This window comes from Eptatretus burgeri, chromosome 17, assembly GCF_056783735.1.
Source record: "Eptatretus burgeri isolate ZD-2024b chromosome 17, Ebu_testis_v1, whole genome shotgun sequence".
NCBI lineage: Eukaryota > Metazoa > Chordata > Myxini > Myxiniformes > Myxinidae > Eptatretus > Eptatretus burgeri.
Window position 1 is genome coordinate 46,669,048 of NC_140977.1, and position 16,053 is coordinate 46,685,100.

The 16,053-nt window shown below is 43.2% G+C and overlaps 1 protein-coding gene across 1 annotated transcript in view; it reads left to right on the forward strand.

Annotated features, from left to right (window-relative positions):
• Window positions 1–16,053, forward strand: part of LOC147009977 (uncharacterized) — a 74,521-nt gene that overhangs the window by 49,508 nt on the left and 8,960 nt on the right. Inside the window, exons 5-6 of the mRNA XM_085863321.1 lie at window positions 14,378–14,443; window positions 14,828–14,899. Coding sequence (XP_085719447.1) covers window positions 14,378–14,443; window positions 14,828–14,899 — 138 coding nt within the window. The remainder of the gene's footprint in view (window positions 1–14,377; window positions 14,444–14,827; window positions 14,900–16,053) is intronic.

Genomic DNA, 16,053 nt, shown 5'->3' on the forward strand with positions numbered 1-16,053 from the left:
GATTAATTTACCACTGTCTCATATGCTGCTGAATTGACACCTGTGTTTCTGAAAGTCAGGTCATGTCAGGTATTGGAGCATGAGCCGGAGCAGCGCATCGCTGCTTCCACTTTCCGCCGGTACTCCAGGGGCCTCCATCTGGCCATCCCCCAGGCAGATGCCTGGCCCATCCCCATCTCCTTGATATGCTGATCAACCTGCTGCAACCACAAGGCATGTGGTCGGCCCATTGGCCTCCTCCATTCACGAGGCTCCCTTGCTGAGAGAATCTGGTGAGTAGGATCAGCGTCAGGAAAATGAGCCACATGTCCATACAGCAGCAGCTGACGCTCACGGACTGTGCAGGAAACAAATCTCATTTGAGTCTCTCTCAGAAACTGCTCGTTGGACACAAAGTCAGACCAGCGATAGCCAAGGATTCTCCGAAGAGACCTGGAACCAAAGCAATTCAGTCTTCGTCTCAGATCCCTGGTCAGAGTCCAAGTCACATCCATAGAACAAGACTGGAAGCACCAAGTACCTGAAGACTCGGACTTTCGTCCTCCTGCACATGTACCGGCAGTGCTACACCCCGTGAGCCAGTGAATACATGACTCCCCAGGCCCGACCCAGACGTTTATTGACCTCTGGCTCACAGCCAGCAGAGACATGAATATCACTGCCAAGTTAAGTGAATTTCTCCGTGACCTCAACATCCTCACCACAAACAGGTACAGACAATATATCAGCATCCAATATGTCATTGAAAGCCTCGATATTCATTTTTACCCAGGAAACCCTTAATCCCAGTGGCGCCAACTCCTCATGCAGTACCTCGACGGCCCCCAAAGGATCCCCAGAGTCTCCGCAAAGACCACAACAGTCTCCGCATCATCTGCGAAATCAAGGTCGGAGATCTTGACATTCCCAAGCGATGCACCGCAGCTTGATCTTTCCGATATCCTCCCCAGAATCCAGTCCATACAAGTGCTGAAAAGTGTGGGGCCAGTACACACCCCTGACGAACTCCAGTAACAACTGGAAATAAGTCAGAGATTGTATCACCACATCTCACAGCACTCTCAGTACCAGATTATAGTTTAGACATCAGATTGATCAGTTTTGGTGGCCCCCACGAAGACCAAGAATTCTCCAGAGGGCAACCAGATTCACTGAATCAAATGCTTTGCAGCGATCAACATAGGCTGCAAGCAGCCCCTGCCAAAGCTCTCATCTGCGTTCGGTGAGGACACGAAGAGCAAGGATACGGTCAATCGTTGACCTCAGATACAATCGTTGACCTTCAAATGGTGGTAGAAAGGTCAAAATTAATTTAGATTTCCTTTGAAACTGATTATTTATACTGTAAGAGAGCTGTTTGCGTGTTTGTGTTTGTGTGGGTGTGCGTGCATGTCATCATTTTTATCAGAGATGGCTGAAGGCTTCTTCAGCAAACTTTCAGAGGTTCACCCCTGAGTGCCAGGGAGTGTTTTATGCAAATAACAATTAGAAAATAAAGTTGGATTTTTGGGGATTAAACAAAAAATTTTAATCACTGTATAGTGCCTAAGTATTTATAGCTTCATGAAAGGTGATATTAAATTATCCCCAACCCCATTCCTTAATGGGTATATGGAAGTGTTTTTGGCCCCCACAAAAAAAATGGGGAAAAACAATTATTTCCTCAAAATGCCAAAAGGATTATAACAGCACCGAGCAATGCCGGGTACACCCAAGTTATTGAAAAAGTGTCTCAGAAATGCTTTGCCCAAGAACCCCCATAATCACACTACTGACGAGATGATTAGCACATGACAAAGTTACATTCATCCCACGTAGCTTAAGCTATAAAACAAAGCTACACTTGTAACACAAGATTGTTCTCTCACAAGAAAACTACAATGGTCCAAAATTATCTTTTTATATGTCTTTTGCTGGGTTGGGATTCAAATCTATCTGTCTAAGTTTGTCTGATATTTACTACTGAATAAGCTTACATTGAACGAAAAGTTTTTCTGTGTTGAGATGGCCAAAACTGCCACGACACCGGCAACAAAACCTGAAACAAGAAAAAGAGCAATCAGAGATTGCAAACCCTCACCAGGACTTCTTTTGTGTGGTGTACTTTTATAGGTTTTGGGTAAATCCAATATGGTTGCCAAACTATGTGACCTATGACATCATATGTGTGACTTTTGTTCCTCATGGATAGGCGGTCATATGTGTAATGTTTCGCCTCGATCTTTTCAGCCATTTCAGAGAAGAAGATTTTTGAAAGTTTAACAAAAACAATATGGCTGCCGAATCACGTGACTGATGACATCATGATTTTTTTTCTGCGGACCATTTTATTTTATTTATTATTTTCAGATGAGCTAAATTTTACATGACCCTCTAAAATTTTCATACTGATCAGATTCGGCGTTCTACATATGCAATTATGACATCATAACGAGGGCACCTATGACGTCATTAAAATATCACACATTTCACATGAGGAGTACTTGCCGTGTGTCAATTTTCAATTTTTTCCTTGGTGCGGTTTCAGAAATTCAGAGATCCAAAGTTTTTCCGTTTTTCCAATATGGCTGCCACACCACGTGACTTATGACGTCATTATAATTGGCACGTTCCACATGAGTTGTCGCACCAAAGGTGAAAATTTCGTCTCAATCCGACAAGCGGTTGCGGAGAAAAACACGAAAGTTCTGCGCGGACAAACAGACAAACAAACGGATGCAAATGCCAATACCCTCTCCGAATCCATCGGCGAGGGAAATGACAAAAACAAGGCCTGAACAATGAAATAAACACATTGTTATAAAAGTGATGAATTCAAGATTTGATATAGATAACGGATACTGTGTACAACGAGGAAGAACAGGTAAACAAATTCCACCATCCCTCATCAAAACACACCTCGAATTGAGATATGTTTAAAAATAAAACCCAAATGTTTCGGTGACCTTGGAAACAATTCACCAATGAATTGTTCTGCTCTCAACCAATCACAGGAGTGTTTCCTGAGCCCTAACTTGAATGAACCTGAATGCCATTTCAGCATGTTCCAATATTACTACTGGCTCTGGGGGAGTGTTTGTGTACATGACTCTTTTAGAGCGTTACCCTAATTTTTTTGTTCTATATGCCAAGACCTTCAAAAAAAGTTTGGGTAACACCTCCAGATTAAGGGCATTAGGTGATAAGCACGAAAATTGGCACTGATGTAGCTTTTAATGTGCTGAACATTTCTAGATATGGGGCCATTTCAGTTTCTTTCCAAGATGGCTGCCAAATTCAAAATGGCCACCACTGAGTAAAAAAGTGCTTTCTGACTTGTTTGTAATATTCAAATGTACTAATTTCATATTTTTCATTCTCTTTAACCGTGATATTGCATAGTTAGTTTCTATACTGATGTTTGCATATCTTACCAATGCAACAATTTTAAAAATGGGGCAGAAATCCAAGATTGCTGCCATACTGAAGCAGTTGAGGAGATCTACCTCCATATCTTGCGCAGTGTTATGAGACTCAACTATGTCTTTCACATGACTGAGTCACCTACAAAGCAACAAGAAATAAGCATATAGGCAAAAAAGTGCGACCGTTCAGTCTTCATATTCACAATAATCAAGTAGTATTCGAAATATAAGTGTTGGCAGATGCACAATAAGCGAGGTCCTAATACTAGAACACATTGAACTCACCTGGCATAGTCCTGCAGTGCTGCATACATTCTTTCATATGAAGCAGGCGGGAGAACCGAAACTTCTGGTACTGTTGGTTCTTTTATATGTAGGGAAGCCGGTGGTATGCTGGTGTATTCCTCTGGCAATTCTGATAAGGTCTTCTCTTTAGACTCACTTTGCCGGAGGATCTCTGTGTCTCTCTCTACTCCATGGACATCGTTGTTTGGGTGCTGAAAGAGGGGTATTCCTGTACCATGATATGCCCCTTGAGCAGTCGTGGAAGTAGGATTGTGGTCTATGTTATCAACTGCACTTGTGGTGAATAGACCATGGTGTAAGTTTACAAGACAAACAACATGTTCTGCTTCATATCTTGCACAAACTTCATTACCCAAATCCTTTGAAATGGTAAGTACTCTGTCATATGATACGGAGAGCCCAAGGTCATACATTGTCAATTAACTCGCGCTTTCTTGTCCTGGCATGGATGAGGAGTCCGACGTAAATAGGCAGGGGTGTCTCACGATCCACACTGTGGAAGTGAGAGGTGGATCCTTCACGACGTCGAATTATGACATTTTGGCATATAACCTGCGAGACAGTTAGTATCGCCTGGTTATCAGTGGCATTGCTTGATTGCTGCACTATGTTTGATCCACCCCATATCATCCCAATGAGGGTCGTCAGAGACTTAGAAACTGATTAGTGCTGACACTCCTTGGAGAATTTCCCCATAAATACAGACTTTTCAAGCTTCAGAATGCCCTTATGAACGATTTCAGCTGCCTTTGCCAACACGATAGCCTCCTCGTCAAAGTCACTTTCAAATGCCCTCTTTCGTGCCAGTCCTATGTCATCCTGAAAAGCAAGAAGAACGTTCATGCCTTGCTTGTGGGCTTGTAAGTCTGATATGTTGACTAATATTCATTCCTTCAGTCTGGTCGAGTGTTCTCGAGTGGATGTGTCTGCTCCCAGGTCCTTTCGTCTTGAAGTGTACATCTGATTTAAATCTGCTAGTTTGAACACCGGTGTTACATCATTCTCCATGCTTTCTGCACGACAGTCTTCCATATACGAAAGCAGCTCCGCCAGGACAATGCCGTACAGTTGTTTATCAGAAGAACTTTCCCCACTGTCAGAGAAATTCACTGACTGCTTTCTTGTCGAGTGTTTTTAAGCAATTGCTGTGGTACATTGCATCTTGGGACATCATATCTCCAGCGCTCAATTTGGCAACGAACATATGGTCTCGCAGAATTTCTGCACATCGCCGAACATTTCTGTCTCGTTTCTCCATCGATGCCTTTTGGAGTTTATCTGATTTTTCACCACAAAAGAAGCAAGTGTCTTGCGATGTTCTGGCTGCACCACCACTGCTGTTGCGAGTGACTTTCTTTTTTGGCGAGTCACTGTTGGTTTCACACTCATCTCTTTTCCTGTTTTCTACCCATTGAAGTTTGGTATTGTTGTACTTATCCTTGCATTTTTTTGTGCCATTTAGCTGCATTCGACTTTAGAGTTGAAGGAACTCCTGTTCCATTGTCTAACCTTGATAAGTTTATATTATCTGGAAGACTCTGAAGCTCTTTGAATCTTATCAAATTACCTGCAAGATTATCATAAAGTGTACCAATGGCAATATCAGTCCTCTTTGAATCAGCTGGGCATCGCAGTGGTTCTTTTGATGTCTCTTGACACAAAATGCATTTTGTCCAATCTATCGGCGATGATGATGATGACTCAGATGTTGAAGGAGTTTCTGAACGTTGTCTGGGGTCTAAAATCTTGAAGGATTTAGCCATTGTTGGTATTTTGATTACTACACCACCACCACAGCTTCGACAACTAACAACAGCATGCACTGTGATATGGAGATACTGATCTGAAAGAAGATGAAGGATGAATGAATGGATGAATGTGTGCGATAAACACAGATTAACTGGAAGAACGTTAACTCTGATGCATGGTCCAATTGCCACATTACACGTTCATATGTTTGTCACCATTTTATCATGTGGCAGCCATTTTGAATTTGAAAGCCATCTTGGTTAACAAATGAAGAACATGAAACGTAAGGGAAAAGTTAGTGACATTTCACATTTCTGGTCAATTTTCCAACCAATCATAGGAAATATATTCATAAATATGGTTGTATCGGTAATTTCGCCCATGGTGGCGGTCATTTTCAAAATGACCGCCATCTTGGAAAAAAATAAATTGGCCCCATATCTAATATTGCTCAGAAGGTAAAACACTACAACTGTGCAAAGTTTCATGCTTATCAGAAAAGTGCACAATACTTCCACCATTCTTCAGCACTATAAATTAAATGCCATGGAAAGTTGATTTTTTTTATACTAAATATAGGTTATTGACCCCAAGGAATTCATTGGTAACATTTTTGTGTTTTTTTAGCTGATATTGCTTTTGACTTTTTTAATAGATAGGCTAGACTCTTGAGGGAGTGGGAAGGATATTAAGTTAGTTTCATCTTGAATATTGTTCTGCATTCTGAATTTTCAATATTTTGGCAGCAATTTTGGAATTATTAATATGTAGATAAAGTCCAAAAATGTAACCAATGAATTTCTTGTGGTCAAAAACCTATATATATATATATATATATATATATATATATATATATATATATATATATATATATATATATATATATATATATATATCTGTATATATATATATATATATATATATATATATATATATACATGTAGTATCAAAAATCAACTTCCCATGCCATTTAGTTGAGTAGATATCATTTGATGAAATACCGTAAAAGTGGCCATTTTGGGGTAGGGGTTACTTTGGTTTACAATGAGCTTTTTTCAATATTTTGGCAGCAATTTTGGAATTATACAAAGTAGATCAACCAAAAAAACGACAAAGATTTTATCAATGAATTCCTTGGGGTCAATAACCTATATTTAGAACAAAAAATCAACTTCCCAAACCATTTAGTTGAGGAGATATCATCATTTGATGAAATGCTGTAAAAGTGGCCATTTGGAGGTAGGGGTGACTTTGGTTTACAATGAGCTCTGTGGTCATCACACATAGCCCCATTATGATAATATGACAATTGAATTGCTTGGAGAACTTAATAATGAAACTTTTGGCCAAATTTTATATCTCTACTTACAATATTAAGTCATTCAGAGACCATCAAACTTTGAGCTACTTTCAAGTTGAAAGCTATTTTTGACTATTTTTGACTAAAATTACATAAAATATGGTCATTTTCTACTGCGAACCAAGTTTTAAGAGAATAAATCATGCTAAAATGTGTTAAGCAATGCATAAGTAATTGAAGTAATCAAAATTAATAATTTATGGATGTTTACGAATGATTTATTCCATCTAAACCCAATATGGGTATTTTGGTTCAATTATAGTTTGCTGGTAGCCAAGTGCAAATCCAAGATGGACCCCACAGAGAAAATGTACTTCATCTGGAGGTGTTACCCAAACTTTTTTTGAAGGTGTTGGAATATAGAACAAAAAAAAATAGGGTGACGCTCTAAAAGAGTCATGTACACAAACACCCCCCCCCCCCCAGAGCCTATACCAATATCACAGAACATTTTTGGGTGGTCGCTGGACTACCCTGAGTCTCAGGTTTTCCGTCTGTTTGTTTGTTTGTATGTAATGGACAGCTCTGGAGGCCAGAGGAGTCGACTGGTTTTGATGAAACTTGACAGGTAGGTTCATACCAGGATATAGTTCTATGCCTTTGAGCACCATTGCTATGGACGCCACCATTGCCGAGCAACGGGACTTTGAAATTTTTGAAAAAAATCCGAAAAATCTTTTTTCCCGAAAATCAAAAATCGGCTTCCGCGCTGTTATGCGCACTATAATCAACCTCTTTGTCAAAAATTTTCAGCCCGATCCGTCAAAAACTGTATGACTAGTATGCAATTGTATAGCGACCACCCATGTCACCTACCGGCTTGTCTTATCTGTGACTAAGTTTCCATTGAATGAAACAAATCAACTTGTTCACTGTTAATATTTTCCTGATTTCGATGTCAGAGCAAACAATCCGTGTTGTGCAAGGATGGGAACACGTAAACACCATCGCATTCCACCACCACAACTGAGCCCAGAGAAAGCGGTTTCATCATCTCCCTTATCTCCACCCTGTGTTTCTCCAGCCAAGTTGGACCTTTATAAATAACATTTCTTCCATCAAGAGTCAGTGCGGTGCGAGAACGAGTTTTCTTTTTCCTCTTTCTCTCTCTCTCGACTCTCTCTCTACTCATCCACGATGAGGTCCTGGGTCTTGATACCACTGCTGTTGATTCTCTGCTTGGAGATTAGTAGCTGCACTGCAAAGCCAGTGGTGAGTGAGGAAGACCATCTTCGGTTGGTTCTTTTCTCTGTGTTGGAGGGTTAGAATATTTTATCGATGTTCCTTATTGGCAGATCTTGGTTCTGGTGAATTATTTTTGAAATTGATAAACAAGTGGAGAATGGTTGTGCAGGTAGATAAGAGAGTGGGTATTACAGAGATCATTGTGGGTGGTTTTATGAATGTGTACCAGGACAGGAGTGGAGACCGGTGAGGTTGACAGGGTGGAGGTATAGGATTCCCCAAAGTTGTATTCACGATCATGTGGATTGTTTGGTTTGCCATGAAACAGTCGGTTGGGAATAAAATCCCACAAGTTTGTAGAGCACAAGAAGTTGGTGTTAATGATTTGAAAGTTTCTTGGGTTGTGGTTCAAAACAGGAGACATTACACAGAGATTCTTGAACAAAACCAGTGACTTCTCACCATGACATTGTTCCAAATTGACCAAGGAAGCTAAAACTTTCAGGGATTAATGACGGCACCCTAAAGTTGTTCCTCTTGCAAGTTTCTTTTAATTCCATCAAGTTTTGAAAAAAAAAAAAATTTTCTTCCTTTGGGTGGAGTGGGGATGCAATTGGAATGACCACGATGTGTTATATGTGCGCATAAGCAGTACGCATGCTTGTTACGCAATGGGAACATGATCGCCTATTGTGTGGGTACTCTGCTGGTGGCTCGAAATGGATTGGTTGTATAATACCCTTTGTAAAACCCTTGATTCACAGTAACCGTACAGGGGTTATTCGCGAATGCATAACGAATGGGATTAAATTCCGAATTCAGACCGCTGGGTGCTGCTGTCCCTCTGATGCAGTGCCCGCCTTTGTGCGAATCATCAGAACGGCAGTTTATAGCTCGGCAGAGATTTGAACCCAGGCTCGACAGCTCAGAGGCGAGTGGCAATAACTCCGAGCTATCCTTTCAACGGAGTCAAATATTGATACGAAACAGATTCATAGCAATCTATAATAATAAATGTGTGTGTGTGTGTGTGTGTGTGTGTGTGTGTGTGTGTGTGTGTGTGTGTGTCCTTAACTCCAAAACCATCAAACCTAACAGCCTGAAACTTTGCAGGCATGTTAAGGGAACTCCAAAGGAGTGCATGAGTGAAAATTGGGTGTTTGGGTTAATTAAAAGATGAAGATGAATAATGACGATGATTAATGGCCTTATTTAATTATACCCTTCATCAGGGCATCCACAGCCACCTTGCTCTCTGGGGTCTTAAGAAGTTTCCTGGGTTCCCTTGCTGGGGTCTGAAGCCGCCATGTTTTATGGCCTGCTCAACAATGCCTTGTCTTGTGACAGGCTGCAACGATTTCTTCACAATTTTTTTTTTCCACTTTCCTCACCTATATTATCAAATGCGTGATCATAGCTACAAATCTCTCTCTCAAGTGCAGCCTGTGGCTGCTGGTTGCATCATTGGTGAGGACGCGGCTATGCTGCTGATGCAGTGTCCCCCTTACCAGTACACTGGTGCTCATTTTGCCGACCTCGGAAGGATGACGGGCTGAGTCAACCTCCTGTTGTATTTTTAATTCAGCGGCCAACGGGGCTTGAACTCAGGACCCAAGGATCCCAAGTTGCCGCCCTAACCACTAAGCCAATACCAGGCTACCATAGCTACAAATTGCTGGATACATTGCAAAGCTTATAAACGCCCAGAGACGGCATCGTTCGTGACTTTATTTAATTTCCGCACGCCATCACCTCGAGAATATCTTCAACTAAGCCGAATTACAAAATTTAAGCTCCTGAATTGAACTTGGCAGCAGTTCTGAGTCCTAAAAGAGTGTTAATTTGTCCAATTCTGACATATTTCATATTTTGGGTGTGTCCAGGAGGTTTAATATGACAGTTCAGTGACCAAGCAAGCAGTTCCTTTTCAACCATTTCATTTGAGTGCTTAAAGCACTTGGCAAACACTCTACAATATCAACACTCACTGAATACTCTATGTCCATCCATCCATTTGGACCATACCCTGTGCAGAGCATTGGTGCTGCCAAAGAAATCTCCTGGGCTATTGGGCACAATCCTGGACAGGTTACCACTCCAACACAGGATATCAGCAAGCTGGAACTCATTTTGCCAACCTCATAAGGATGACAGGCTGAGGAAACCCCACCTGGTATTAATTCAACAGCATGTGGGATTTGAACTCAGGACCCGAGGATCCTTAGCCCACCACCCTAACCATTAAGCCAACACCAGGCCTGCACTGTGTGTCGATTGACTTGAACAATATTCAGGGGGCACTCGCCGACAATGGCCCTGCATTTAATACAAATAAAAAAAATGAAATGTTTCGTTAACATTACGGCAGGATAGGTAAGAGGTATACACAGTTGCTCTGAGATGTTTAGCTTGGGTTTCATCCTGAACCAGCTATGAACTGTCATCCCATTGTTTCACAGGTTGCATGATTCATCAATGTGTGTGTTGTTAAACTGGACGTCACATCTGCCAGAATCCCCCCTCCCTCTCCCTCTCTCACCGTCACCCTCACAATGACCGTCTCACTCTCAATCTCTCTGCCCCCACCCCTCTCCCACACTCTCCCACACTCTCCCATCCCTCTACCTCACTCTCACTCTCCCTCTCTCACTCTCACACTCACCGTCTCACTCTCAATCTCTCTGCCCCACCCCTCTCCCTCTCTCCCACCCCTCTGCCTCACTCTCCTCCTCTCCCTCACTCCCCCCCCCTCTGCCTCACTCTCCAACCCTGCTTCCTCACCCTCCCCCTTCTCCCTCTCACCCCTATCCCTCTCTCTCTCCTTCTGTCATCCCTATCCCTCTTTCCACCATCTCTCTTCCTCGCTCTCTCTCTCCCATGCTCTTCCACCCATCTCTCTTCCACCTCTCTCCCTCTCCCACCCTCTCCCTCCGAGTCCTACCCCTCTCTCTCCCACTCTCATCCCTATCCCTCTCTTTCTTTTCCACCCCTCCCCTCTCTCCGCTCTTGCTCTCTCACTCCTCTGCTTCGATCACCCCTATCCCTCTCTCTCCCACCCCTATCCCTCTCTCTCCCACCCCTATCCCTCTCTCTCCCACCCCAATAACTCGATCCCTCCCACCCCTATCCATCTCTCTCCCACCCCAATCCCCTCTCTCCCACTCCTATCTCTCTCTCTCTCCCACCCCTATCCCTCTCTCTCTCCCACCCCTATCCCTCTCTCTCCCTCCCACCCCTATCCCTCTCTCTCCCACCCCTGTCCCTCTCACTCCTCTTCCTCCCACCCCTATCTCTCTCCCACCCTATCTCTCTCCTTTGCCTCTGCCTCTCTCTGACCCCTCTCCCTCTCTCCCACCATTTCCTCCCTCCTCTTTCCCTCCTCTCTCCCTCCTCTCTCCCTCCTCTCTCCCTCCCTTCCATCCCTCCTCACCCACTCCTCTATCCTTCCCTTCCCTCCTCTCACACCTCTCCTTCTTTCTCCCCCCACAAATTCAAAACGAAACCGTCGGCCCTGAACAGAGGTGCAGGGGTGGATGAGCAGGGAGAGAGAGGGAGTGAGAGGGAGAGGGGTGGGAGAGAGAGGGATAGGGGCAGGAGTAAGAGGGATCAGGGTGGGAGAGAGAGGGATAGGGGTGGGAATTCCACGTAATGATTGAGAATATGACTTCAAGTCCTCAAACCATCTCAACGCCCACTCCCTCCATACCCAACACCAAGTCCTCAACCCACCTACACCGACAACTTCAAGACCCCAGTCCTCCTTCTGACCCCAAGTACTCAACCCCCCTCCCCACACCAACTCCTCAAACCCTCTACAAAGCTTCAAACCCCTTTCTCCCAACTCTATCCCCTCTCTTCTCTGCACCCTCCCCCCACCATCCACACAAGCTCTCTGTCCCCATTCTGCCCCCACCTCCAACTCTCTGTCCTTCCCTCCCCTTTTCTTCCCATTCTTAACAACATTACACAAAGATACAAAGAGAACTTTGGTGCAGGAGGCCATTTGGCCCATCATTTCATTTCATTCTTTTTTTAGTACTTCTGCCACCGAGGGTGAAGGAGGTAATGTTTTCACCCCTTTCTGTGTGTTCGTCTGTGCACAGAATATCTCAAAGTTGTGGGCGGATCGGATGAAATTTTGTGAACAACTTTGGTGTGTGTGACAAGGACAAACTGATTAGATTTTGATGAATATCCGATCCAACGACGAGAAATTTTAAAGTGATTCTTCACCATTGAGAGATGGGGGCAAAAAATGATATATAGCACGAGATCTCAAAAAATTGTAGACAGATTTGGACGAAACTTGGTGGACAGGTTGGGTGTGTCGCAAGGACGAATGGGTTCGATTTTGGTGAAGATCTGAATCCGGATCTGGATACGAGAATTATTTAATTTCCAAAGTAATTCTTCACCATTGAGAGATAGTGCCAAAAAACGATATAATTGTACTGCATAGCATGATATTTCAAAAATGTATGGGGCCCAATATGTTCTTGTGGATCAGGCCTTGCGTGGCGGAGGGATCTGCTCTACCGAGTGCCCTTCCAGTTATCCATGTGAAACATGGACTTTTTTCTTCCACTGGCAATTCAATTCAAAAAGGGTGCATCACATCATTTTCCCATTAGCACTAAACATGTGACTGGAATTCGGCACAGATGATAGTCTCCTGTAAAACGACAGGAGCATGAAGGGGAATGCCTGAATGATTAAAACATGCCTGCGTTGTTCCCGTTCCTGTTCGGGAAGAACAATGTGAAAAGTAAATCATAACAGAATGTTAAATTCGTAATCTCTTCTCCCTTTCTTCCCGGTGTTCACAACATTCCTGCTCTGTTCATGAAGAACAATGTTAAAAAGATTTAAAAAAAAAACCACATTTAACTATAATCCCATGACATTCTGTCATCTCATGATTCTTCAGTAAAAATAGCGGTAAAGTTAGCGAGATGATAAAAAAAATATATATGAGGTCCTTCGTAATGGAAAAAATAATATATACAATCAGAACTACTCAGACAAAGACCTTCAAAATGAAATGAGTTTTACGGTCCCTGGTCGAGTAGTTTTACAGAATATTGTCGGACAGACAGACAAAACAAACAGAACAAGAAAGCGTCTCAAAATGCAAAGCCCGTCCATGTCAAACTAGACTGGATGAAAACGACAGTTAAAAAAAAGTTGTACATTTTATTAATTTGTGTTCTCCATAATTTCATAACAAAGGTTTGTTGAAGATTTGATGACAAAAGCTCAATTGGTATTAAAAAATAAACAAGAAAAGTTATGGATCACCTCCTGGGAAGGGCCGACCTTTTCGTCACCGCCTGTGGGCATAGCCATGGATTTCCTTGGTTGGGGCAGAGTTTTCCTTGTGGAAAGAAAGAGAGAAGGGAGGAAGAGTGAGGAGGAGTGGGAGAAGGGAAGGTAGACGTGCGGTGGAGCGTCGATTATGATTCATACTTTCTCATCAAAATGACTCTGCATCGAATAACAGTGAAGATGGAAATAAAATAATTTCTGAAATCCATTTTCCACCGGTCACACTATAAATACCGTCTGGAGACAAACACGGACACATCGGAAGACGAACCACCGCCCGGACAAAAACACTGCGCCCAGACACATCCAGAGACAAACAACTCCCGGAAATAAACACCGTCCGGTCATGTCGGGAGACAAACAACAGGTGGAGACAAACACCGTCAGGACATGATCAATGTCCGGATCCATCCGCAGAGAGTGAGGAGAGAGAGAGAGACAGACAGACAGACACAGTAGAAATTTTAAAATTGGGGAGAAAAAAAAGAGTGGGGGGAGATAGCAGAGAGAAAATGTTATGCTTTATGAACACACACACACACACACACACACACACACACACACACACACACACACACACACACACACACACACACACACACACACACACACACACACACACACACACACACACACACACATACACACACACACACACACACACACACACACACACACACACACACACACTCATTAGTCGAAATTAAATGTGTATTTTAACTATGGTATTTAAATACTGCATGAATAATTAATGAGTCGGAAGGAAAGGGGAGAGAGGGAACAGAGAGAAGAGTAGGTGGGAAACATGGCTGGCTGGGTTTAGCATCGACGTTTCTTGCAGTAACTTTGATCCTGGCTGTGCTGTGTAAGTGAGTGTCGCTTGAAGTGCGTGCAGCAGTTAAACAAATTGTTGTTGAATCATTTTCTGGACTTTTCTTGACCATGAACTGTTCGTACCAGTATCACAACCTTAAAATGATGAATGATAATTACATATGAAAACACAACAGTGACTAATATTTGAATGTTTATCTGTTTGTGTATACAGGGCGATAGGAAAAGATGGTGTCCGAGGAGGTGGTGTTCTGGTTTCACACACTTTGCGACCGTAAAGGTAATAAAATAACACAAATGTCAGATTTGTAAAACTGATAATTACCATATCTGATTATCTCGTGTCGATTCATTAACTTTTCACACTTTTATTAAAATGCACCAAATACATGTTCGGTGATTTCCCAGTAGTTTCATGGAGACGGTGACATATTCTCCCCAAATGTCTGGAACACACACGTGATGTCGTGTCACGTGTTCTGGAATAATCGAAGAGTAAGCCGTTGCTGCCTCCAGAGAAGTTGTTGGGAAATTCAGAGAAGTTGCGTTGGAGGCAAAGGAAGACTTGATAGAAATGGTCTTTAGTTGTTGATGATTAAAATTTCTCATTCATGAGTTTGAAATTTCTACAATTACAGAAAATTATTTCTCTCTCCATTTTCAGATAGAACCACCGAAGGTTGAACCACCGAAGTTTGAACTCCAAAGAGAACCAGAATTTAATGCTTCAGAACCCGTGAGTGTTTCTGCAAAAGTCTTACTTTCATTCATCCTCCAAATGCTGGTCCAGCAAGCACTCCCAACTGACCTGGTCAATCAGGAGGTTTTTTTTTGTTTGTTTTTTTGTATACCTTGTCAAGGCTCATATGAGGGCGAACACACAACGTACAGCAAGGGGGGGCATGAGAAAGGGGGGCATGAGACAAGAGGGGCAGGAGTGGGAAGGACAAAACAGTGGGGAACAGAGACATTGGGAGATCTGTGGAAGGGAGAGGGATGGGGCAGGGAACACAGGGTATACAAGATGGACATTTCAGGGACTTTCTGGAAGGAAAGCAGGGAATTTGAAGGAGGTGGGTTTGGGGTGGATTAACGGGGGTAGAAAAGATCGAGGATTTGGATGGGGGACGGGATTTGGATGGGATTTGGATAAGAGGTGGTGGTGAACTGCTGTTTGGAATGCCTGGAGGGAAGAATGGGATTGAATAGAGTGAGGGAGTTTATTCCAAAGGTGGGGAAAAAGAGGAATGAAAGAGTGAATGTGAGCAGTGATTTGTCATTTTGGTAGTTTTACGAGAAGGGGATTGTTGGCGGACCTTAAGCACCCTGTGGAAATATGGTGGGTGGGGGGGGGTACGTATTACAGACAAAGGAGGGGGCGAGACCGGAGAGGAGACAGTAGAAGACAGGAAGACAACCGACCAGCCTGCGGTGCAAGAGTGAGAGGCCCAAAGACTCAGCCTCATCGCGGGAGATGCCAATGACCTTGGTTTCCACAGCATAAAGCCGAGAAAGGTGGGAGGCAGGAGCACCAGCCCAGAGGGGAGAGCAGTATTCCATCAAGCTGTGGATGAAAGCTTTGTATGTGGTCAGGAGCTCAGGTGGGCCGAGGAAGGACTTTGCATGTCGGAGGATGCCCAGTCTGCCTTTGGAGGCCAGTTTGGAAATGTGGCTTTCCCAGGAATTGTCGGGCAGATCGTGAGACCTAGAAGCTTGAAAGAAAGGACTTCTTCCAGAGGATTGTTGAGAAAGTAGATGAGGGGGTTTCTAAACGGTCTTTTCGGAGAGACAGAGTGAGAGTGTGAGATTTGTCAGGATTGAAAGACATGTTCCACATGTTGGACCAGTTTGTGATTTTACCCAAATCTGCAGAGAGCAAAGAAGCTGCTG